Below are 25,664 nucleotides of genomic sequence, written 5' to 3' on the forward strand. Positions count from 1 at the left end.
AAGTAATATGTTTAAGAACGCACAAAATTCTTATGCAGGGTTTAAAATGGTTATGGAAACATTGTTATAATATAATAGCAAAACATGGTGACTATGCTGATTTTCACATCAGTAAGTAAAAAAATTAATAATGAACTCAGAAGGTAATTTTAACCCCTGCACATCCTGTGTTATAAATTGGGTTATACTATTTTGGGCTTAGGTTTAAAACATTTAAGTATGGTAAGACAGCTATTTTTGATTTATACATTTCAGTGTTTTCCTTCTCTTTCAAATAACCACAAATCAAAACTTAATAGGAGGCATTCTCATTCAAATAAAATGAAAGAAGGAACACTCTAAACACACAACATATCCAAAAGATAAGACATATATAAAACTTAAATTTTCTTTAAATCTTTAATAGAAAGTACCCAAATACATAACCAGATGAGTAATACTATATTTTACCTAAGTTACTTATTTAGAAACAAATAATTTTAATTTTTCCCAATTTTAAAACATAGAACTTGAACACAAAATAAAGACGTGTATATAATGAGAATTTAGAAAATACAAAAAAGACTATTAAAAGAAAACCAAAAATCTTATTTGAGCGTAAGAACATTTCATTTTCTTTTCTTCCTTTTTATTTTGGTGTGTGTATGTAATTAAAAATGTTAAAAACCATTTCATTGATGTACAATTGACATTAAACTTTTATATTTAAATTTAAAATGTACAATTGAATGAGATCCCACATGTGTATAAATCATTACCACAATCAAGTTATGAACATTTTCCAAAAAGTTTTCTTGTGTCCAATTGTAATCTATCCTCCAATCTCTTTCTTCTCTCTGTCTAGGAGTACAAGTGCACATGCATGAGAACTTCTGATATTGTCCCACAGATTCTTAAGATTTTATTCATTTTTCTTCAATCTTTTCCTTTCTGTTCTGCAGATAGAATAATTTTCACTGATCTAGCTTCAAGTTTACTGACTCTTTACTCTGCTATCTCCATTATACTTTTGAACTCTTCCAGGGAATTTTTCCAGATATTGCATTTTTCAAGTTTAAAAAATTTCATTTGATTATTTTTTTTGCAGTACGCGGGCCTCTCACTGTTGTGGCCTCTCCCGTTGCGGAGCACAGGCTCCGGATGCACAGGCTCAGCGGCCATGGCTCACGGGCCCAGCCGCTCTGTGGCATGTGGGATCTTCCCGGACTGGGGCACGAACCCGTGCCCTCTGCATCGGCAGGCGGACTCTCAACCACTGCGCCACCAGGGAAGCCCTCATTTGATTCTTTTTAAAATAGTTTCTATTTCTCTGCTGAGCTTTCCTCTTTTCATTCATTTCTCCTTCTCCACTCTCTCCCCTCCACAACTCCCCTCCTGCCCTGTCTTCTTTCTGTGGTTCTGAAGGCAGGTAAAGGTAGCAGAGGGTTCTACTGGAACTTTAGCAGCTGTGTCCTCTACAATCATGCCTTTGGAGCAAAACATTAGAGGTAAACAACAGAGACATCCCACCATGGGGGTTGCTTCTCCACGTTTGATTTTCGACCACAACCTGCCTGTTCTTGTTTATTTTAACCTTTTCTGGTACATGTTTTTTGTTTTTGTTGTACTCACAGGAAAGGGTCAGCTATAGGGGGTTTATACCACCATAGCAGAACAAATGCTCCCTAGAAACATTTATTTTTGTTTTATAAAACAAATTTTAGATGAAATAAAAGCAAAGAGCTAGACTTTTGTAATAAAAAATGGCTACCTGTAGTTTTAAACACATTTGTTAAGCCCCAAAGACATTTGGGGGATAAAGACTTGGAGTCTTTCTTGGCTTATTTAACAATAATAATACCAAGTTAACATAGTTGAAATAAGTTTCAGATGGTTATTGTGCTGTACTTGATACTTCCTGGTTCTGCTCCTGAACCCATGCCTAATGAATTAGATTATTGCAATTTTCCAGGCCTTTATTAATTCATTTGTAGAGAAAATATGCAACAAGAATAATGTTCTTAAGGGCTCTTAGCAAAGATGAGAGATGTTTGACGCTGTTTCCTAATGACCTGGTAACTGTTTAGCAATGATGTGTAAAGTGTTCCAATACAAACCTCTTACTCCCTCCAGGCTTTAAAAAATGATTCAGCTTTCTCTTCACAATTACTCTTAGTCTAATACTGAGCAAAGTTTGAATACAAAGTCATGGAAGATAAAAACTGTGGGATCATGCAATCCTGTTTTTTATGCTTTTCATTTAACAAAACACCATCAGCATTTAGTCACGTTGTAGATATTTGCTCGTCATTCTGAAGCAACTCCAAGAATAATGGAATGATTCTGAGTGCCTCTGGTGGTTACAGGAAATGTTGCAGTGATGTGTGTGGTGTTTAGCTCACAGATTTCCTCCTCAGAGGACCAAATGGTTCTAGCAATGAGCTAGCAACATGACTCCAAAAGTTCTTTGAGCAGCCTTTATTCATGCTGCTTGGGACTGGGCTTATGGCCTCCTGGAGTTAATTGCAGCTGCCAGTCTTTCCTGCAGGGCCAGCTGCTTTTTATGGTCAGAGGAGATAAACAGAGGCTCAATAGGAGATCTATTTCTGGATGTTGAAAGGGCCTCTGTGCTGCTGCTTGCAGGGGTGTGTGTGTGTGTGTGGGGAATCATCCAACCTCCCTCATGGAATGCCTGGATGATTTCTCGGGCTGTCCTCATGCAGGCACTTCCTGTACCCAATTTAAATAGTTGATCGGCTAAGAAAAACAAGTGTTAAAGCATCTTACAGTATGCAATGATGTCTAACTTGGCAAGCCAATACGTTAATTCAAGGTTGAATTAATGACCAGGGTAAGAAGCTTACTAATTTGGGGTCACTGTTACAACCCAGCAATTGTTAAGGACATTCTCTGGGTCAAGTGTGATTTGCTTGAGGGAAGGGAGAAGGGAGATTCCGTTCATTGAACACTACTTTGAACCTCCTGCATGAACAGTATCCACAGTATGTTTATTCCCATTGTGCAGTTGTTAAAGCAAATTTAACTTTATACAATTGTGAAAGAGGTTTTTAACTGCCGTAGTTTAACTTTATTACATATTACTGTTCATATAATGTGTGTGTTAGCAATCTGGTCCCCCCACATTCAAGGAAGGGAACTTGGCTACAGAAAGATGGAACACCTCCTCCAAGGCCAGGCACCCATGAGCAGGCAGTAGAAACCAGGCCTTTGGACTCAAGTCATGCTCTTTTCATTACCCCAGACCACCTTATTCATGTGATCTAAGTTTCTTGGTTAAGAATGCAAGTCAACTGGAAGTTTATACCTCTTTGCGAACTTCTAGTTGCAAAATAAATGAGTCACAGGTACGAAATGCACAGTGTGGCATATATAGTCGATAACTGTGGAATATCTTTGTTAACATATGGTAACTAGACTTACTATGGTGATCACTTTGAAATGTATAGAAGTATGGAATTACTATGTTGAATAACAGGAACTAACATAGTGTTCTAGGCCAATTATCCTTCAAAAACAAACAAACAAACTCATAGAAAAAGAGATCAGATTTGTGGTCAACCAGAGGCCGGGGGTGGGGGGGGAGGGGGGATTGGATGAAGTCAGTCAAAAGGTACAGACTTCCAGTTATAAGATAAATAAGAACTAGGGATGTCATGTACAATATGATAAATATAATTAACACTGCTGCATGTTATATATGAAAGTTGTTAAAAACTAAATCTTAAAGTTCTCATCACAAAGAAAAATCGTTTTTTCTATTTCTAAAAATTTTGTATCTATATGAGATGATGGGTGTTCAATAAACTTATTGTGATAATCATTTCCTGATGTACTGATATGTAAATCAAAACATTATGGGGGCTTCCCTGGTGGCGCAGTGGTTGAGAGTCCGCCTGCCGATGCAGGGGACACGGGTTCGTGCCCCAGTCCGGGAAGATCCCACATGCCATGGAGCGGCTGGGCCCGTGAGCCATGGCCGCTGAGCCTGTGTGTCCGGAGCCTGTGCTCCGCAACGGGAGAGGCCACAACAGTGAGAGGCCCGCATACCACAAAAAAAAAAAAAAAAAAAAAAAAAAAAAACCATTATGCTGTACACCTTGAACCTTTGCCTAGCACTGTCTCCACTAGACCAGTGTTGGGGCCTGGCCTTCTCCTAAATGCATATACGCTATATTTCTTAACATAGGAGGAGCTCAATACACGTTTACCAAAAAACTAATTAACTGAATAAAAAATATCAAATAGATTTGCAACAAACGATTAAATCAAAGAGAAAATAATTGGCAATATTCTGTGTGCTCGCAGACATGCTGTCTCATTTGATGGGAGCCTCAACTCTCTATGCGTGATTATTCCCTATTTCCCAATGTTCCTTTGTAAAAAATTGCAGATGTTGAAAGACTGCTTGGGTAACTTGCCTCGGATTCCCTGGTTAATAAGAGGAGATGGAGAAGCAATCCACTGCTGTGGCTCAAATCTCAGCTCTGTCCCTGACAGGCTGTATGATGGGGCAAGTTATTTAGACTCAGTCAATGCTAACAAATAATGTAACAGTGGTAATTCTAATGTTTGGGGGGAACCAGGACACGCTAATGTAGAGGAAAGAAAATTGCCTTTGGGACTGAAATCAGATGGGGTTTGCAACTGTCTTGACTTCACTTCTTCGGCTCCTTTTTCCTATTCTAGCTTCTTAAATGTCCCTTTCTTTCCTCTTTCCTTTCCCTTCTCCCTTTCATCCCGTTCTCCTTCTGTTCCTTTTCTTTTGGGTAACGTTTTTAATGAGATGTAGAAACTTTATCAGCCAGGTTTATGAGAAGTGATGCGGCAAATGGAAGCTGCGATCAGAACACTGCAGGCAACTGTCTTCTAGCCTCCCCATAAAATTAGTTTAATTTAATTTAAAAATTCACCTCCTCAATTAAAAAACAAACAAAACAACTTTCTTCCTTTAAACATGCAGGCATGGGATGTGTTGCTGGCGCACAGACGTCGCAGCCTCGCTGTCCCTCCCCTTGTGCTCGCGGAGGGAGACTCGCTTCTCCCAGAACCCTTGTCCAGAGGAGCGGGCAACAGCTGAGGTGGGCGGGGGGAGGGAGGCGGCGAGCAGCGTCCGGGCCGCAAGCGCCCCTCCCGTGTCCCCGCCAGACGCCCGGAGGCAAGGCGGTCACCGCCCGCAGCCAGTCCAACTGCCTAGCTCAGGGCAGCCGGCGGCCTCGTGCGGGGCTTGCTGGGGACCAAGATGCTCGTGGGCACTGGCTCTGCCTCCCCCGAAGGAAGGCTTTTGCAACCCCTGGATCCCAGGACTGTAGTGGTTCTTGGGGCGCCTCCCACTGGACCGGGTGTACCTGGTCCCGGCCTGCGCTGGGAGAGGATGCGCGGAGCGGGTCTCTGAGTGTAAGCTCCTGGCCGGAGACGCCCACTCTGCTTTGGACAAAGGCAACCCCAATTTGTTTTTGTTGCGGATTGGGGAGAAGGATGTTGAAACTGTGAAATGGTATTTCCCTCTCCCTTCCCTTCCCTTCCCCTTTCGTCCTTCCCTTCCTTCCTGCCCTCTCTTTTCTCTTCTCTTTCCTTCTCTTCTCTCTCCCTCCCTTCTTTCCTTTCTTCCTTTCCTTCTTTCTTCCCAAGATATCAGAATTTTCCCAGGGGAAGGAACTACCTACTTGCAGGCAGCAGCCTGGAGTTTGAATGAAGGCGTTGCTGCATGACTTCAAACAGATCACTGAACTTTTGGTATTTTTAGTTTTGTTTCATTTGTAAAACTTATAAAATGGGGATAATATAACACCACAGGGTGGCTGTAAGGATTATATAAGAATACATGTGAACATACTGGATGAACAAAGATCCTGTATGAACACATAACAGGTTCATGTCAAGCATTATCCATTAAAATAATTTGCCTTTTGGCAAAACACGATGTCTAGGAATGATACCAAGCTAGCATATTCCAGTACTTGTGAGTGATATCAATGAATCATATTGTATGGGCCAATGTGTCCATAATGAAACAGTCACTAACAATAATAAGCGCTAACGTTTATTGAAAGCTTGTTAAGAGCAAGGCACTATTTTAAGTGCTTTACGTGTTTTTAAAACTCAGTTAACCCTCACAGCTCACTTGGAGGCATGTGCTGCCCTCCCCAGTACAGAAGAGAAAACTGAGCCACAGAGAGGTTAAGTGACTTGGCCAAGGTTACACACCCTGCAAGAGGCAGAGTTGGGGTTTGAATACAGCAGCCTAGCCACCCAGCTGTGGTCTTAACCTCTTTGCAACCCTACCTCAATTGCGATCTGAGGATTAAAACCTGGCCTATTGTAAGTTTCATTTCTAATAATCTAGTTATTTTATATTAAATTCCTAATAGTACCTTGTCTAACACCCATATGAAGTGATACAATATTTTTTTATCATCCCTTCCTAGTCAATAACCCGCACCCCTAAAGTAACTAGTGTTGTGGCTTCTGTCACCATCGATTAGTTTTATCATCATATAAATATATCCCCTTTTGTGTCTGGCTTCATTTGCTCAACAGGTCTGTGAGATTCGACCATATTTTTGTGCACTGCTCTGTAGATTTTTAAGAATTATTTTTTCATTGTTGTTGCTCTGTAGTTTTCCATGGTATAAATCGACCCCAGTATACTTACCCACTTTACTCTTGATGGGAATCCTTATACATGTCCTTTGGTCAACAAATGCCCTGTTTCCCTGATTATAGATCTAGGGAAAGAATTGCTAGGTTAAAGAGAAGGCATATATATTTAGCTCTAATGGTTTACTGGTTTCTACTTTCCCCGCTCCAGTCCAGCCTCCTCTGTCTAAAGAGCAGTCACCACCCTAAGCCTAATTCCTAATTTCACAGTATTTGCTTCTTTATCGCACCCCATGCAGAATGATCGTCACTGTTCTGTGCGCTTTCCTCAAAACATGCCACAGCAACACAACACAATCCGCCTTCCAAAACACACACTCATGAATTTCTAGGCATTCCTGCTTCTCCATTCTTAGAATCTAGCGCAGAAATGACTTCGATAACTTTCCAAATTTACTTATGTACATGTAACTTTGGCACTGCCAAATTTTATCTTTTAATTTCTTTAAATTCCAAATCTAGTGGAAAAAAACCCCAAGAGTCTTCTCTTTTAAAAACTTTTATTAGGCATTGCTAGATGACGCTGCACGATGTCTTGCACACATCATGCGAGTAAACAGCACTCCACAGGAATCCATACAACAGTTCATACAGTGACAATCAAAGTAGTTGATTCCCATTATAGTTTGCCTCCAAGTAGAGTGAATGTCCTTACACCCCTCCATGAGATCTGATCTCACAATTAAGATTACCGTTCCATTCTAAAACAATCAACCAAAAACAAACAAACAAAAAAAATAGAAGCCCAACCACAACAAAAAGCCATAGGGATGTTACTGAAAGTCCAAAATTGGACTCCAAAATTTCACAAAGTATGAATCTTTTGAAATAGACTAGCCCCTAAATTTTAGGGTAGCCCCTAAAATTTGTGTGATCTGACACTTGGGTTGCTTTTACCGCCAGCAGCAAGTGAGATTGTATTTACGAAGAAGGATCATTACACTGATATATATCCACTGAAAATTCTTGAGGTAATAGATTTTTAAATCTCATTGCTTAAAAAAAAAAAAAAATCTGTTAATTTCCATGTCCTGTCCAGCAGGACATATCTGTTGGCAGGAAGATTCTTTTCCTCTTTTTTTCTTTGTCAAATATTTACACATATTTGCATATGCAACCTGTGTCTTTGTCTTTTCTAAGCACATGATTTATTTTAATTATTCACTATACATTCATCAGGAAACGTTGAATTGCATACTATAGTACATAAAGAAGACAACAAAACAAGCTTTTTGTATAACACAAAAGGCAAAGACCAAGAGCAAGATAATATACTGTACAAAATGTCTCGATGTCGATAAAGCCCACTGTTAGTTAATAACTCTATGTAAATAGCAAACACCATCATTCTTCAGCATCTGTGTGGAAGTAGATTACAGACGAAATATTACCAAAGACAACTGGTAGTGAACTGGTCGAATTCCTGAAGTACCATATAATTTCTTTTATTTTTAATGCTTTTTGTAAAGTAATTTTGCCCTAATTGGAGCTATAGATAAAGACTGATAACCATTTCAACTCCTGTTTTAAACTTTAATAATCAGCATCCTTTTTGGTGGTTTAAAAATACATTTCAATTATAATGGCTTCAATTTATGGTGTTTAAGATCCTTTTTAAAATACTTTAGCTTAAAAATGAGCAATGAATTTAAGAAAAATATATTGGCTAACCTGTTGTTCTAGAGATAATACAGTGAATGAAAGTAGCAAATGCAGCCTATATATATATATTCCTAGAGATACACTGTCTCATCAGCACTTTAAATAGGACAAAAGAACACTCACAAAAAATATATGGCTCTTTAGATAAGAAATAAAGTCAAGTGAAAAAAATAAGGCACTAAGAACATATATAAATGTTTTATATTCTCATCACACAAAGCACCGTATGGAAGGTTAAAGGGACTATACATTAGTGCTATTGGAAAATGGTAATAAACCCAGTTTCCCTGACTTTTATTCACTAATTTCTTCTTTTCTTATAAGTGATTAATGTATAAACACTAAAATGGTGGGGGGAAATTATATATTCTGCTAAAAGCACAATTCATGGAACCAACAGCATGAAATAATCATTTGGAGATAAGAAGCAGATTGCTCTAAAAACGTAAGAAATTAAGGTCTTAAATACTCCTGATTTTTCAACATTTTCATCACAAAAGACTTTGTTTCCTTTCCAGTTTTCTTTTAGGAATTTCTACAAAAGAGTATTAATATTTTCTATTTTCTTATTTTATTTCTACATGCCTCTTTCTTAAAATATATTCATAATGGTTTCCTCCACATAGTTTTATGAATACCAAAGTTAACAGTATGACTAATGAAATGTAGACAAAGTTAAAAAGTAAAATTATATAAATACTTTCAATATCATTGAAAATGTAAAGAAAATCTCTTTTCAACCAGGCTCATATATAAATATGAAAAGTAGTATGACATTATTTGGAAAATGGCTACAAGTTTTACAGAAAATGAAAAACGTGTAATGTAATGAAACTATGGACAAGATCTAGTACAAACTACTAGTGAAAGTCATTCATCTTAAAATTAAGAAATTCTTCTCATTTGCCATTGTTTGTGAGCATGTAATTATTGATAAAATGGGATATATTCTGGTAATTCAAACAGGAGGTAACAACTATTCTTTAGAACTGCAATTTCTAAATATACAGTAATGACAGCGTAAACACCCAAATGTTTTTCTTTTTAGCATTTTACATTTTTTGAGTAAAAGAATGTGAATACAGTAATTTAATAGGCCCACAATTTTGCAATATATATATACATATAAATAAATTTGTTTCATGAATATATCTTATAACCAATTTTGTTTACAATAGAAACAAAACAACTGTTGTGGCTTCTTAATAAATAATGTGTTGTTATGTTATGTTAAAATGTGTTAACATAACAACATTTTTATGCCACTGTTTTTGTGTTCCTTCTACACAGAATTATTTCTGTTCTCTCGGAATTTACTACTTATTAAATTAATAATTTCTTTCATAAGCAACATATATATATCATATATATATACCAATTAGTGTTCTAGGTTTCATACAAAATATAAGGTTGGTTCACCTTTTTCAAGACCATCTACAGAATTTAAATTATGACGAAAATGATCAAATAACAAAATTAAGCTGTTGCCACGTGGAATTAAAAAAATAGGTCTTATGCAGACGTAGAGAATGGACATGAGGACATGGGGAGGGGGAAGGGTAAGCTAGGACGAAGTGAGAAAGTGGCATGGACATATATACACTACCACATGTAAAATAGATACCTAGTAGGAAGCAGGGGCATAGCACAGGGAGATCAGCTCGGTGCTTTGTGACCACCTAGAGGGGTGGGATAGGGAGGGTGGGAGGGAGACGCAAGAGGGAGGAGGTATGGTGATATATGTATATGTATAGCTGATTCACTTTGTTATAAAGCAGAAACTAACACACCATTGTAAAGCAATTATACTGCAATAAAGATGTTAAAAAAATAGGTCTTAGAGAAAGGGTTTGTAATCAGTTGATAAAGTCATACTTTATCTAGAATTTTCTTTATAAAGGAACATAAAGCATGCTAATTTTGTTTAAACTGAAAAATATTCAGATATTTCTATCAAATATTTAGACAGTATTTACTCTAGGGAAACAATAAAGTTATATTTGGACATAGAGGAAGTAATATATTAATGAAAAAATATTATTTTTAAGAACTTGACTGGATTATTGACATGATTTCTCCAGCTGGGGCATGAGGTGAACACCTAACTTTACAGGGAACTGATGACCCATGTGGTCTGCCAGCTACAAGGAAAAATCTGAAGTAACATCATCTCAGCAATTTGAGGGGATTTTTAACACCCAAGTTTGACTATCCCTTGAATTTTTCCATATCATGTAATAAACCTATGCTAAATATATCTTGAGTGTGGCTTATATCTAAATCATATCAATGAAAAAGTTGAACATTGGCAAATGATGCATGGTTTCTCTAGAATAGGGCTGATATTAGTTACATGTAATACCATCCACTTTAGATTATCAGGAAGTCTAATAACATTCCCAGAACTAAGAATCCAGTCAAGTACAAATGCAACAATATATTATAAATCCAGCCCTAAGTCCAAGCTGTGGTACTTTTTGTTGAAACAAAGACCCCCAAACCACACATCTGGTCATTTTGGATGAATCAAGGATGATCTGGGGTCAGACTGGATCAATGTCCACACGTGGTTTCTGTCCAACTAATAGGCAAACACAATATTGACCTTATAATAATCATGAAACAATTTCTGAAGCTTGGTTTCAGAGTATTTCTATGCTCTCTGATTCAAATAACGTCTCATTCATTTTACGTCTTGTCAGAGGGCTGGGCAGTGTTCTCCAACTCCTATCAGGAAGAGGGATGTGTTCCAAGTATTCCTGAGATGTTTTAACTTACAGATAAAAGAAGCCAAGGTATATTATGTTTACTACCAGGGCCAGATTCTGGAGTCCTTTCAGTTTGAATTTCATTTGAGTCAAAAAAGTTAATGGTGAGAGAATTTATCCCACACTTCGTCAAGATGGGAAGGGGACTGCAGAGGGAAAAAGCAACATAACCAGGAAATCTAAAAAGAAAACAGAAACTTGATGTTGAAGTATGTGAGTATCACTTCACAAGCAGGGAAGAAAGTCATTTAATATGATGGAACAGAGTGACAAAAATGTGGGATAGACCTGAAAAACAAAAAAAATTTTTCTATGCTAATAAGTCTGTGTAACCTAAGTAATGCAGTAAGTAAATATACCTAATGAAAGTTCTTTTATAAGCTAAAAGGAAGTGGCCAAAAAAAAAAGGCAGTAGTAATTTTTTATGTTTTCTTTTAAATTTATTGCCTTTTAAGTCCATATTGTTATTCTCAAAAGTCACTTCTTTAGTCAAAAAAGAATATAGTTTATAATATGCATAATTACATGCTGCTAAAATTGGCACTATGTATGAGAAAATGTAAGGTATGTGATATATGAAGACTTCAGCTAATGCCCCAAATAGACAATTACAAGTTTCACACTTCTGTGACTCTCTGCTTCTTGGATTTCGATAAAATGACTACAGTCCAGCCTCAGAACAGTGATGTACAATAAAAGCCCCACTCAACAGTTGGCTATGAAATGAGTATTAGTTCCATCCTCTAAACCAGAGTTACAAAGGAATGCCTTTCTCTTATAAAGGTTTGCATTGAAAAGGTAGCATTTCACAATCTTGAATACTCCCCAAATTTGGAACTTTGATTTTGTTCAGACCATAGTTTAATGCCTCTATAAAATTATTTCAGTTTTATTAAAGTAATAATTATAGATATTCATATTAAAATGGACTTGCAACTTATTTTCCAGAGCAGGAAAATGTCATAATTAAAACACAATGATTTGAAAAACAAAATATGCTCAAACTGGCTGTTGATGGTAGTTTTGATTTACTATGTTACTAATCAGTGGAATTTCTTTTATAGATTTCATGAAAAATAAAAATGCTGCTAAAACTTTCAGTAGAAACTAACTTAATATTTTAAACAAACATTCCAACTAGGTTATTAGGTAACATGCATTAATTACTCGCTACGTTTGAGCTCCTAATACCAATTTCTAGGATTACTATAATTTCAGAAACTTGGCTACATCTTTTCCAGGTATGTTTTACTTGTTTTAAATTTTCAGCTTGATTCCACCCACCCCCCTCCCTGCCCCCCCCCCGCCAAATTTAAAGAGGTGACGTATATTTGCTAATACTGTTATTCTACTGTGTCTCCATCAAAATACTGCAATTAGTTTCCTCAACTCTGTCAAATTGCTTAAATGGCACAAGTATTTTAAAGTGCATTATTGGATCTTAAGGCTATATTTATACTAAGCATTAACACAAAACAATAAAGTTGACCACAGGAAAGATTACTTTCAATAGTTGGGATAGATTTCAGCCACAAATATGAAAGGTTAAGCATACGATCCAATGGGAAGACTCACATTAAGGCATATATGCAGCCTGCATATAAAATTCACATATAAAGTGGCATTTGCCATGAATTTTTATTTTGGTACTTAATGAAGTTACCAATGGATATTATTCAGGCCACTAACTTTTTATAATTATGAATTTAGCAGAGCTCATAAAAGTTTAGTGTTAAAAACAACTGCATTGTTTAACACGGGAGAAAGCAGACCCATCTGGTGGCACGTGTACTCAATCTGACAAAGGTCTGGAAGGAATGCTAGTGCTTTGCACGTGCCTGAGTGAGTTTTTAACCCACTCCTTTCTCTCCTCCTCTTTTCCAGTGTAGAGGAGCTGGTTAGAATCTCAAAGGAGTGTAGAAAAATGAGGTTGCATTGTTTGGGGACTGGAAGAGTATTTTGAAGGTCCTTTAGGGGATCCACGGGCCATGTATTTGGGTGATAGGATTGAAAGATAAAGACTACCTGTGGCCTTGGGACTCAAGAGATGGTGGGTGACACAAGACAGGGAATTTCCTGACAGGCACCACTGAACCCTGATATCACAGCAAGGAAAGTACAATGAAAGGTACCAGGTTGTAACCCGACCAGTGTTTAATTTATCTTTGATTGTTTTCCAGTCTGTTCGACCTTTAGGATACAATAGCACTTATCAGAAAATCAAGGTTGGTGGCAACAGAATGTTGTTTGTGCCAAAAGGTTTGACCCCTCTTTTCTTAACTTCACATACAGAAGTTCTTAGGGAAATGCTGGGATTCATTGTAAATAAAGGTTTCATGTTATTCCAAGTTTATGAGCAACCCAACAAACCACCAAACCTCACATACAGTCAAAATTATTTTTCTGTGGAGAATGTGGTCATTCATAATTACCAACACGTTGCTTCCTACTTTTCACAACGGCATAATTAAGTTCCTCTGTGGAGCAACATGCATGAACATGGAGAGTGTTTTAAAAAACGTGACAAACATGATCACTTTGGCTATTTCATGTAAATCCCTCAAGTTTTAAAACTAGGCAATCCAAATGTCAATGCATCTTTCTCACATTATCTTATAGACATCTCATTGCATTTTATTTTTATTGGAATAAGGTGAATTTTCTTTTGTAAGTGTTGGCAAGATATTTATTTGGCTAATCAAGCATGGGGGGGGAATTATCCTGCAAAAGATGCTTTTCTTTAAAAATTATGCACTTTTACACAAGTCTTTCTCCAAGAAAAGGGCCTTAAGTATATTATCTCTATGATCTCATTCATTGAAAGTGCATTAAAATTTTATTACTAATATAAAAACCGAATTTAAAAACTTATGAAAATGTTCACACAGTGACAAAAATATATGTAAAGCATCTTCACTAATGCTTTGTAATAGAGAAGTGAAAACAAACTTGATGTTCATTCAATAGGAGACTGATTAAATAAAGTATAGCCCCACAATGGAATATGTAGTAATTGACAAAAGAATGAGGTACATCTATTTAAACTCTTATGGAAAGATGTCTACCAATTCATAGTAAAATGAAAAATAGTCACAGGACAGTAAGCATATTATTATTCTATTTATACAAAATGAATACACACACAGATACACACACACACACGCATACTTATTTGTATATTTATAGATAGTATCTGGAAAGACACATACCAAATTATTAACAGTGGTTACCCCTAGAAAATAAGGGGTGGGGAAAAGCAGAGGAAGTTGTATTTTATAATTCAATATAGTTTGATTTTTTTAAAAGGAGCATATATTAAATTTACAATGAAAACATATCAAAAAATGACAAGCCTTGGATAAAAAGATATTCATCTTACATGCATGCTGCTTTTGTTAAAGTCGTTTTTAGAATTTACCCCAAAAGGTGCGATTGTTTTACCTTCAAGTTAGCACTAACATATAAATGATCTTTTATTTTTCTTCTCCCTTTTTAAGATCTTAACGATACTTAGCAAAAAAATTCACAAATAACTATTTTAAGTCACTAGCAGGGAAAGGCCTGATATATACCAACTTTGAAAGCGAAAAATGCATATGTTAATTTTTTTAAATCTATGCAGTAGAAAAATGAAAATCCTGTGAGCACTGTGCACACTATCGCGAGTGCTGATGAAAGAGCCTTCACTGATAACAAACGCCGCTCTGTAAGTGGAAAATTGGAACATTTCCAAATAATATAAAAATATCTCCAAAAGATAAATTATTCAAAGAAAGGAATAAAAATCCCTGAGTAGGCCAAAGACAACAGATACAATAACCTAAGAAAATAGATTATCCAGGACCAGAGAGTATATTATTTAGCTAGATGGTATATATGTATTCATATACAGCTATGTATATGTCTAAGTATATATACATACACATACATAAACACATCCACTAGATTTAGAATTAATCATATTCACACATTGTCAAACTAACACCCAAGTCTAGGAAAGGGCAATTTACATAAATTAAGCACTTTTATAACAGAATTACACGGATTTAGGGCTAGAAATTCCCATTCTCTCAGTTTTAATACTAGAGCAAGTAGAATAGGCACTCAATAAATATTTGTTGGATGGATAGATGGTTGGATGAATGGAAAGAGGAATTTGTGAAACTAGATTCTTCTTGTATCATGTTATGCTTTAGAAACATGCTATTCCAGGCCATAAATGGCACACCCTCCTCTAACTGGAAATAGACTAGTCCAAAGTATAGCTTTTCTGAGCATTACTCAGAAAAGGATGGAAGTGCTGGCTTGTTATCCATGAAAGCAAACTTCACTATTACAGACTTTCCAGATCAAATAAGAATGATAGATGTTCTTATACTCTGGAGCCCAACAAGACAAACTATCCATGTTAATGCATGTTTTATCACATAATCTATTTCAATTCAGAAAAGGTTGTTGAAGAATAAATGCTACATCTACGCCAATAGCTAATGTTAAGGATCTGGAGACAAGTGGAAACTTTAAGCTTCTTAGAGGTCTTTAATTCCCTTCTGCTGATGAACATTCGTGATGAAAACAAAAAAAAACACAGTTTAGTTACTTGTCCTTTTCTTATTTTTAAAGATTTCTCAGCTTGGTAAAACATCCTGAAAATATTTTTTTCATTTTTTTTTTGTTTCCTTCTCCAGAAGCAGTTTATATTTTAGATAAACCCAGGAACACAAAAAGTTTTGTTTTAAATCACCCCTCCATAAGAAGATACCAACACATTATTATGCATTTGAGCAATAAACATAAGAAAAATCCTTCAAAAACAGTATTTGTTTTTATGAAAAACTTGAGGAGTAAAAGAGAGAGAGAGGGAAAGGAGAGGTGAGAGGGTGGGGTTTTAAACAATATCATATGCTTGACCTAAAGCATAATTATTGTAATCACAAGTTGGTTAAAAAATTAGCAGAATAGGGATATGTTTAAAGGCCTCAGCAGTTCTCTCTACAGCACACTTATTTAAATTAATTATAGAGTGAAGCAAGTATGCCAACATATAAGAAATCTGAAAAAGAAGACAGAACGTTCAGGTCTTGAGAATTTCCTAGAAGCAGCCTATTAGTTTTATCAGTTTATAAAGTTTGATAATCCTTGAGGTGACACTGCACAAATTTCTGTGTGTGTGTGTGTGTGTGTGTGTGTGTGTGTTGTGTGAGAGAGAGAGAGAGAGAGAGAGAAAGAGAAAGAGAAAGAAATAGAAATGGTCAACATCAAAATAGCCTGTTGTGTACGTTGACTTTAATTCAGTACATTACCAAATTATGCCCACAAAGGAACAATCATTTTTAAATATGTCTATGAAAATGTGGAAAAATAGTGTAGGCATGGAACTTGACAAGTACAAGGTATTGGACCTAGTTTTAATATAGATATGTATATATACACACACATTCACACCCCTACACATATACACTTCAGTAACTATGATTCTTCTCATTCGTTTAGTTTCATTAGTTCCCTTTTGGGCATTGAGATTTTTAACAATTATAGCATCTGAAGGATGAAGGAATTATACTGCTTGGGTCACGGATGAAAATTGGTGCATATGGTGAGCCTTCATCTTCTGAAAAGTGGCCTTGCTTGTTGGTACAGGTGGGACCTTCAGTTATTCACACCAAGTCTCAGAAGAGGGCATGGAGGGAGATTCAGGTACAAAGACAGTCCAAGCAATGCTCAGGAGATGCATGCTCAGACAGTTCTGAGGATAACTGGTTCTAATTAAAATACTTTCTTCCAAGAACCATTAAGAAGATCAGAGTTATGATATAGATGTTTATAGTCTATGAAAGTGACCATTTTGTAAAAGCAGCAATCTGTATAAGGAAAGGACAGGATACCATGTCGGGAATGCACCGGAGCTAGAGGCATTGTGGCCTGCACAGAACACAGGAGAAGAGATGGCAAAAGGGTCCTCTTGGCAGTTTTCAAGAAGTGACCCTCAGACAGGTGTATAATTCTGTGTAGCTCCTACCCGGACCAGCGTAGTCAGATGAAATCATCTGCATTTACCAGTGCATTCCTGTCCGTGATCGTTTTCTCTGTTTTTTACAAAGGCAATAGATAGGAAATACAAATAAACCTGGGGATTAAAAAAAAAAAAAGATTAAAGCTAATTAAGAGGACAGGCTTTTAGTATCATAGATTTGAAAATTTTCTATTTTCAAATTTTTATTTTGCAAGCTATTTATAAATAATCATTATTTAGTAATACATGAAAATGAAAAGAGGGAAGATACCTATGCTATGAAATGTACTTAGTTCTTCAAGATTTCATTCTTTATTATTTTTCTTCAGCTCCTTCTCCCCCTTTTAATGAAGTCTGTGACACCAGTTTGGATATGAATGTTTTTTATCAAAATATCAAAACTTAAATCTTCTTTATTATCCCTGGTCATATCACTTGCACACTGATATTCATGCTTCGGTTTCAGGCCATATAGCATGTTACTTAAGAAAATGGGCAGTGGAGCAAATGTCAGCTTTGATTCCCAGTTCTACCACTTGTGAGGTCCTAGTAAAGCCTTAATTTCCTCAACTGTAAAATGCAGATAATAATAGTATTTACTTCATAAAGCCTCATTCACTGTAAGAACTTAAATGTTAGTTACCTTATAATTCTATCTGTCCTGCACATGCAAATTACTTGCTAAACAGAACTTTACATATAAAAATCAATTCACTTAGGAAAAAAGAGAAATCCCATCTACTATGTGGAACAATCATCAAAGCAGCCTTTAGCTCTAGTGTTTAATTTTAAATCCTCTACAGCAATGGTTCTCAAAGTGGGATCCTTGGACCGTCTGCATCAGCATCGCCTAACTTTTTAGAACTAGGCCCCTACACTGAATCAGAAACTGTGAGTAGGAACCAGGAACCTGTTTTTTAACCAACCCTCAAGGTTCTTATAAAGCACTCCAGAGTCTGAGAACCATTGTTCGAAAATACATATTTTAATATACTTGTATGAATAAAACTATATTTATCACTGATACATTTTCTATTTGTTAGTGCTCAAGTATATGCTGGGTACGTGTTCCTATCCACATCAAAAGCATCTTTTTGACCCAGGGAACCCTTTTACTAGAACTAACCGAAGACCCAAAGGTGTAACAGAGCCATCTTTTCTTCAATGTTCCAACCTGAACTCAGAATTGGAAAATCTGGGTTCTCGTCTTCTGGAATCTTTTGCTAAGATACTAGTTACATTAACTTTTGTATTAAAAGGGGACTAATAATGCTTTATAAGAAACATGAATCAAAGCGTTCATGGACTGAGAAAGTGTCACACAAATACACCCTGTACGAAACACGCTCCTCTGAATCTATAAATCATGTGCTGATTGCTTATTTCGAGCAAGCATGGAACAGGTACCATCTACACTTAATACTGACTCACTATTACATTTACACTCATATTCTCTCTGTGGCACTCAGAGAATTCTCATCTCAGATACATTAAGTATTTCTTACCGATTACAACTGCTATGGCCCCTAGTGCTAATCCCAAGACCAGAATTAGAGGTGCAATGAATAATTTTCCAGCTGGAAAACAAAAGGCAAACCATTTAGAGAGTCTTAAACTAAAACTAAAAACAATTTCAGCAATGCTTTTTAATATCACAATGTATGTTATTTTTTAAGGAGTCATTAAAATTAAGGCAATATTTCTCTAAGGAAATGTATCAGGTGTAGAACAAATACACATATGTAAGTTCAGTAACTTCACTCAAGTCCTGGGCACACGTGTCATACATCACATAACTCATCCTTTACAAGCAAGAAAATACCAAAGCTACTGTTCACTTTATTCCACCAGGACCATTCATCTTTGTGTTTTACCTTTAGATCTCTTCCATTTTAAATTTTTTAAATTCTGAAAGATTAAGAAAGGAATGACATTCTGAGCTGGCAGGAGAAAATCTAATTAGCTCACAAAATGGAGAGCCAGTAGGTGCTACAGAGGGCTGTGCCCAAGTCCACATCTGAAAATGTGATTTATTTATTTCCTGGGTCCAAAATAAACTAACTATATGAACACCTAATACACTGAATTACAAATAGGATGTTTCAATACCATTGTTAGAAAAAATTCCCAATAAACATACAATATATTGAAGGTTTTTCAAATGAATCATTTTAACAAACTTAGAAAGGAAGCACTTATAAGGATGCCAAATGGCATCAACCAGCACTTTTTTTTCTAAATGAATAACTGAGCAGTGATTACAATAAACTCTAGTTATAGCACAGAATTCACAACTGGAATCCTACTAGCGTTAAAAGGCAGTAGCACAAAAATAGAGGCTAGTCGTTAATATCTTGTCATTACATAGTAATCTTGATCTTAAGACATGTGACAGCAATAGCTGTACAACCCAAACACAACAAGAGAAGAGGAAGGAATGGAGGGACTTTGCAGTAGACTCCCTTAGCTGTTGAAAATAAAGCAGCAACACCATTCTATAAATAAGGACAGTAATTTGGAATAACCAATTACATTAAAAAACAGAAACATAATGCAGCCATCTGTTGGAAATTTGTCAGAAAAATATTAACTTCTTTATTCTTAAGAAAGGGGCTTTGGAACCACAGAAAAAACATAGATTAAAAAATACAGTTTTTAATATCTAATTTTGAAAAAACTGCCATTCAATTGACACAATGTCTAACCATGGGGTTTACTTACATTTTTCACCAATGACAGAATCAATCAAGTAATACTAAATCGCATTGAACAATTACATTTTGTACATTCTTAAAGCTACACTTGAGTTTATACTATATTGATTTGCATATTGTAAAAGAATCTGGTTTTTTTCCTACACATGTAGCTCAGTGTGCTCATTCATGTTTCCTTTTTAAGTAATTATCAATATATTTTCATAATAGTGATGAAACATGACTGCAAAGTAACAGCACTATTTTTTTTTTATTTTCAAATATCACAGAACTCAAATAACCAGATATGTGCTCTTTCTCTTTGGGAAGTAATAAACTCATTACAATCATGCAATCAATGTTCAGTACACGTTAAGTCTACCTTTGAAACTGTCTTGAGGACATTTAAGCACAGATTCTCTAATTCCTAGATCAATAATAATTCTTTTAAAATACCATTCTCAATAGCTGAAATAGTATTCTATTATATCCATATATTCTAGCTTATTTAAATATTTTAGTATTTATTTTTTGTTCCCTTTTCTGCTATTTAAAATTATACTTGCAAATAAACCATTGTCAACCTAGATGTTTTATCATGTTTTAAAATATCCTTCACATTATTATCAAATTTCTTTGTAAAAGAATTGCACAAAATTTCCAGTTTGTTCAATAGAGTATGGATGTCCAGCATAGAGTATTAACTTGACAAAATATTTGCTAATCAATATCCAGAAAAAAATTTCATTTTTTACATTTCTCTGACTACTAATAACACTGAATCTTTTAAAACATGTTTATTGGCTATCTGTATTTCTTCAATTCTGGTTCCAGACTTCTTTTCTTTTTGAAAAATGTGATATTTATTTTTGGAGGGGGGGCCTCCATTGCTTTTGTTCATATAAATTATTTGCCAACTAGAAATCAGTTAAGGACCTGTATGTTCTTTATTATTATATGTTTTAATGTAATATTTTCAATATTTGTATGGAATTATATGAGAACAAAGCATTCTTTCTGTCACTTTTATTCCCAACACCATTCACTGAATAACCTACCTACTCCCTACCAGGGAGATACCTGCATGTCAGAGGCTGCTAATTACCCTCAAATCGCTGTTCTCCCTTATTCTCTAGAGGCAGAACCTCTGATCTGTGGCTGGGCAGATGGTCACATGACCATCCTTGTTTTCCAACCTCCAGCTGTGAGAGGAGGGCAGGCCCTTTCTCTGTCTCTGTCCGAGGACATCTGCAGGCTGTCGTCCCAAACTGAGGAGCAAACTGGGTTCCATCATGCAAGGATGGAGGGCAGGAGGGTTTTGCTGTCATCCATCTACTCTCTTCCATGGCAGGGAGAAGGTAACCTTGGGACTTACAGAGTAACACCTTTTCCTACCTTTTGTAGGGATGAGATGTTTGAAATTAAATTGCTCTTTTTATTTAAAAACATTGCTTATAAAATCATTCTGTCTGATTTTGTAAAATGTAATGGGTAACATGAATTATTGTATTTTTTCCTTGTTTGTCCACAGGAAAAAAGTCCACATTTCCCTGCTATACTTGGAGTGATGGTCCAACAGCAGTTCGAGGCGGCTGTGCTGGAGGTGCAAAAATATGTTTAGGAGGGAGAGCTTATCATAGGGCCAGCTGCTCCCTCCTTTGTCAGGTTCATCCTGACACACATGAGTACACACACATACACAGAAAAGAAAATGGGCCCAAAAGAAAACCATTTATAGAAAGCTGACCATAAAATTAAAAATAAAAACAGAGAAGACTGTACAAAGAAAATATTTCCCTGCTGACAATGTTTATGGGCTGTCCATTCTACAGGCTGTTAAATATCTTGACTCTATTTTATGACCTGGAAAGAGAATTCTAGTGGCATCTAGGCAAATGGTGAAAGGACTCAAAGAGAATGCACCCAAAATATTATTGAACAAATAGGGCAGGAAATGACTTTCCTTATTTAAGAATGATTAAACAGAAAAACGAAAAGGAAAAAAAAAAAGCATGGTCAAATCAAAGGTTATTTAAAACAAAAATGAAAGGAAACACTTTGCCACAAAATGGCATTGAAGTAGGAAAGGAAAGGACTAACAGTGCAGGAAATGTAAGGATTTGGGTTTTTAGGTTGCTTTCTGTATGTACAGACTTACAAATAGGTTACAGCTCAAAACTTAATTTTGCAGTTAGTTTTCTCATGGTAATATTGTTATAAATAGTGGTTAGATTCCCTAGCTATCCCTCTAAAGTCTGTTTAACTAGTAAGTATATATTGGTTATATAAATATAATATATACCGTTATAAGCAACTAAACAGAAAAGCACTGAAAATCATTAAAACCAATCTTGACTATATTGAGTGCTGTTGGTTGTGGGAAATTATGTTTAATTAAAGCTCAGTAAGGGTGTTTTTATAGATATCATATAAGATTTTAGAAAATGATGGCACTGGTTTCCCCATGATAAAATGAAATTTAAAATATATGTTCTATTGTTTACCTGACAGAAGTATATTATTACCATCAGCTTTGCTCTGATTAGCCTGACATGATTCTAGCGAGGACAGCGGTTTACAACAGTAATGAAGTGATGGAGGGCTAAAGAGTGATATAAAGATAGTCTCACAAAGTAACCAGGCACAAGTAAGTAGAAAGCAAGAAACGTAGACAATGTTAAAAAGTATTGTGTATACATGAGAAAGACTGCCAGAGAAAGAAATAATGGAGTTCTGCATGATGAAAAAGAAAGAAATCTCACAGTAGGTATATTCCAGAGGAGTAGGGAGCCATTGGAAGAACTATTAGGCCAGAAGAACACTGCATCACTCAGAGGTGGTGACACTAGGCCAGAGCAGGAATCCGTGTTTATCTTTGCATATTTGTATATGAGACTGTGTGTTGTTGAGGACGAAGAAAGGGGTAAAAAATTCAATCCATAAAAGCATTGCACTTGGATATTTAAACTTGGGTTTGTATGCAATGAGGGCATTTGATGCTCATTTAATTAACTGTTAGCTATTAATATTAACTACTAATACAACAGAAAATACATACAAATATATACAATGGCTTATCAACTATATAGGTACAATGGAACTCTATTACAAGACTCTGAAACATAGGGATTTTTAAAATTGCACTGTTTGTCTTCCATGGATGAATAGAGGATATGCCTAAGACCCACTGCTAGGTACTGTCACTACAAAAGAAATGTGACATTGTCCCCTTTCATCAAGTGGCTTACAATAGCTAAGTGGCTTACAGAAGACTAATGACTTCATATTTCTGCAGTGTAATAAATTATTTGTTTTTTGAACAAAATCTGCTTGCTCATGTAAGCAGTGCCCTGCTAACAAACAAGTTTTTTATTTTAAACTCAAAGGGAGAGAAAACATTCTTCCTCCTATTTTGAGCTAAAGGCTCTACTAGAATACCTGGCAGGTGCTGAGATGTGTCATGGCTATTCTATTACATTCCTAAGTTCTATCATCATCACTGCTTCCTTCCTGGGGAAGATTGTATAAGTCACGTCAGACACTCACCACAGACTGACCCTCGCACTAGTCTCCTTAGATGAGGTCTCTCTGGGAGGTAGCGGTATTTGCATCCAAATATACTGAGGTTTGATGTGTGGTCTCCAAAGAAACGGAGCTGGCGGTATCTCTCCCCACATCGATAACAAAAATTAGTGTTACATTGTGAACAGGTCATATGGTCACACCCTTCCGTTCTCTGGATGTGGATCTGTACCAGCGAAAGAGGGAAGGAAAAAAAAGGTTACTAAATTTTTTATAAAGTAGAATCTGGCAAATGTATGGAATAACAGTTACTAGTTTCACCAAAATAAAAGCCTTACAAAGCATTCCTGAGGCTGTAAGTTTGCTTATTATCATGCTCTCCCAGGCCACCTTTGTATCAAACATTTTAAACATGTGTAAAGCTCAATAACATTTCAGGTGCTCAAGCTGTTGACTTATTTTGAATAATACAGATATAAACAAACACATCCCAAAGAAAACTCACTTATCTTTCCAGACATGCATCGAACTCAATGATTAGGAGGCAATTTAAAATGCTGTGAAGGTGAGAAATGCAAATCAAAACTACAAGGAGGTATCACCTCACACCGGTTAGAATGGGCATCATCAGAAAATCTACAAACAACAAATTCTGGAGAGGGTGTGGAGAAAAGGGAACCCTCCTGCACTGTTGGTGGGAATGTAAATTGATACAGCCACTATGGAGAACAGTATGGAGGTTCCTTAAAAAACTAAAAATAGAACTACCATACAACCCAGCAATCCCACTCCTGGGCATATACCCAGAGAAAACCATAATTCAAAAAGACACATGCACCCCAATGTTCATTGCAGCACTATTTACAACAGCCAGGTCATGGAAGCAACCTAAATGCCCATTGACAGACGAATGGATAAAGAACTTGTGGTACATATACAAAATGGAATATTACTCAGCCATAAAAAAGGAACAAAATTGGGTCATTTGTAGAGACATGGATGGACCTAGAGACTGTCATACAAAGTGAAGTAAGTCAGAAAGAGAAAAACAAATATCATATATTAATGCATATATGTGGAATCTATAAAAAATGGTACAGGTGAACCGGTTTGCAAGGCAGAAATAGAGACACAGATGTAGAGAACAAACGTATGGACACCAAGGGGGGAAAGCCGGGGGGGGTGGTTGGTGGTGGTGGTCGCATGAATTGGGAGATTGGGATGGACATATATACACTAATATGTATACAATAGATAACTAATAAGAACCTGCTGTATAAAAAAATTAATAAAATTCAAATTAAAAAAATGCTGTGAAGGTATGTTTTGTTGATGCTATGATCAGCAAGAACGAGGTGGCTTGGGGAATAAGAAGAGATGAAGAGGATTCCTTAAAAGAAAGGATTATGTAAAATTTTTGTAAATAAATGTCAAGGAAAAGAAATCCTGTTGTGGAAGGAAATGATAGCAGGTCTAAGTGTATTTGCAGTACCATTTTAGTTTCCAGCTCTAATTTCATTTGCAAATGCTTGTACAGGACTGTGTATACAATGCTACCTGTGCAACTAAGCACCTCCCTCTGCTGTTGCTGTCAAGTTACAGGTTAAGTACGGAGGTTACTTCTTATCTCCCAAGCTACAATTTAGATGATATTACTTACATGAGAATAAAAATGTAATAATATACATACAGTGACTAAAACATTTGGGGGGCACATATTGAGTCAGATCAGTATAATATTGGTTCCATCTATCCCTTCCCCTTCACCCACCTAAAAATGTGAGAAACTAAATACCAGGGCAATGCAACTGACACTCCCTGATTGCCAGGTGATCTCCTTTCTCACTTCTTCAATTGGGTGATTCTTAGGCTGATGCTAGACTAGAGTACCTTCCTGGATAGGTGAGGGCTAGCTTGTGGTTAAGGGCATATAAGCATCTGTGGTCAAGGGTAACTACCAATCAATATTTGGTCAGTAGAAGCAAAATTTGTTTTTTCTGCTATTGGCCCCCTCATCTTTTTCAATTACGTTGAATTCTTTTACCTGACAGTCCAGTGAGAGTCGACCCAGGTTTTGTTGGGCCTGAAGGTTATCTAATTGGGGGGCCCTCTTAAAGGAGAAGCATGTAAATTACAAATGCAAATTAGATACAAGGCCTAAGGAGACCTGAGCAGGTGAAGGTCTCTGCAGCTTGAGTTCTTTAGCTTCCTGGTAATTTCTCCCTTAGTCTCCCCATTGCACCTGTTTCTATGAATGATTCTGAAGAACAATTCCTATGACCACATCCATTTAGCACAGCAGATGGCATTAAGGAATGAGGTAGGCTAAGGCCCTACTGAAACTTTGAA

General features: G+C 36.2%; 1 protein-coding gene across 4 annotated transcripts in view; it reads right to left on the minus strand.

Moving 5' to 3' along the window:
• Window positions 1–733: 733 nt before the first annotated feature.
• RNF217 (ring finger protein 217) overlaps window positions 734–25,664 on the minus strand; it is a 141,368-nt gene continuing 116,437 nt past the window's right edge. The window contains exons 4-6 of one of the 4 annotated variants that reach the window (XM_060168159.1): window positions 23,340–23,541; window positions 18,606–18,677; window positions 16,354–17,214 (exon numbers count right to left, since the gene is read on the minus strand). In XM_060168159.1, coding sequence (XP_060024142.1) covers window positions 17,141–17,214; window positions 18,606–18,677; window positions 23,340–23,541 — 348 coding nt within the window. In that variant the 3' untranslated portion in view covers window positions 16,354–17,140. Of the gene's footprint in view, window positions 936–16,353; window positions 17,215–18,605; window positions 18,678–23,339; window positions 23,542–25,664 lie in introns of those variants that run through there. The other 3 variants (XM_060168160.1, XM_060168163.1, XM_060168161.1) reach the window with 3 other exon arrangements.

Source organism: Lagenorhynchus albirostris, chromosome 12 (genome assembly GCF_949774975.1).
Source record: "Lagenorhynchus albirostris chromosome 12, mLagAlb1.1, whole genome shotgun sequence".
Classification (NCBI taxonomy): domain Eukaryota; kingdom Metazoa; phylum Chordata; class Mammalia; order Artiodactyla; family Delphinidae; genus Lagenorhynchus; species Lagenorhynchus albirostris.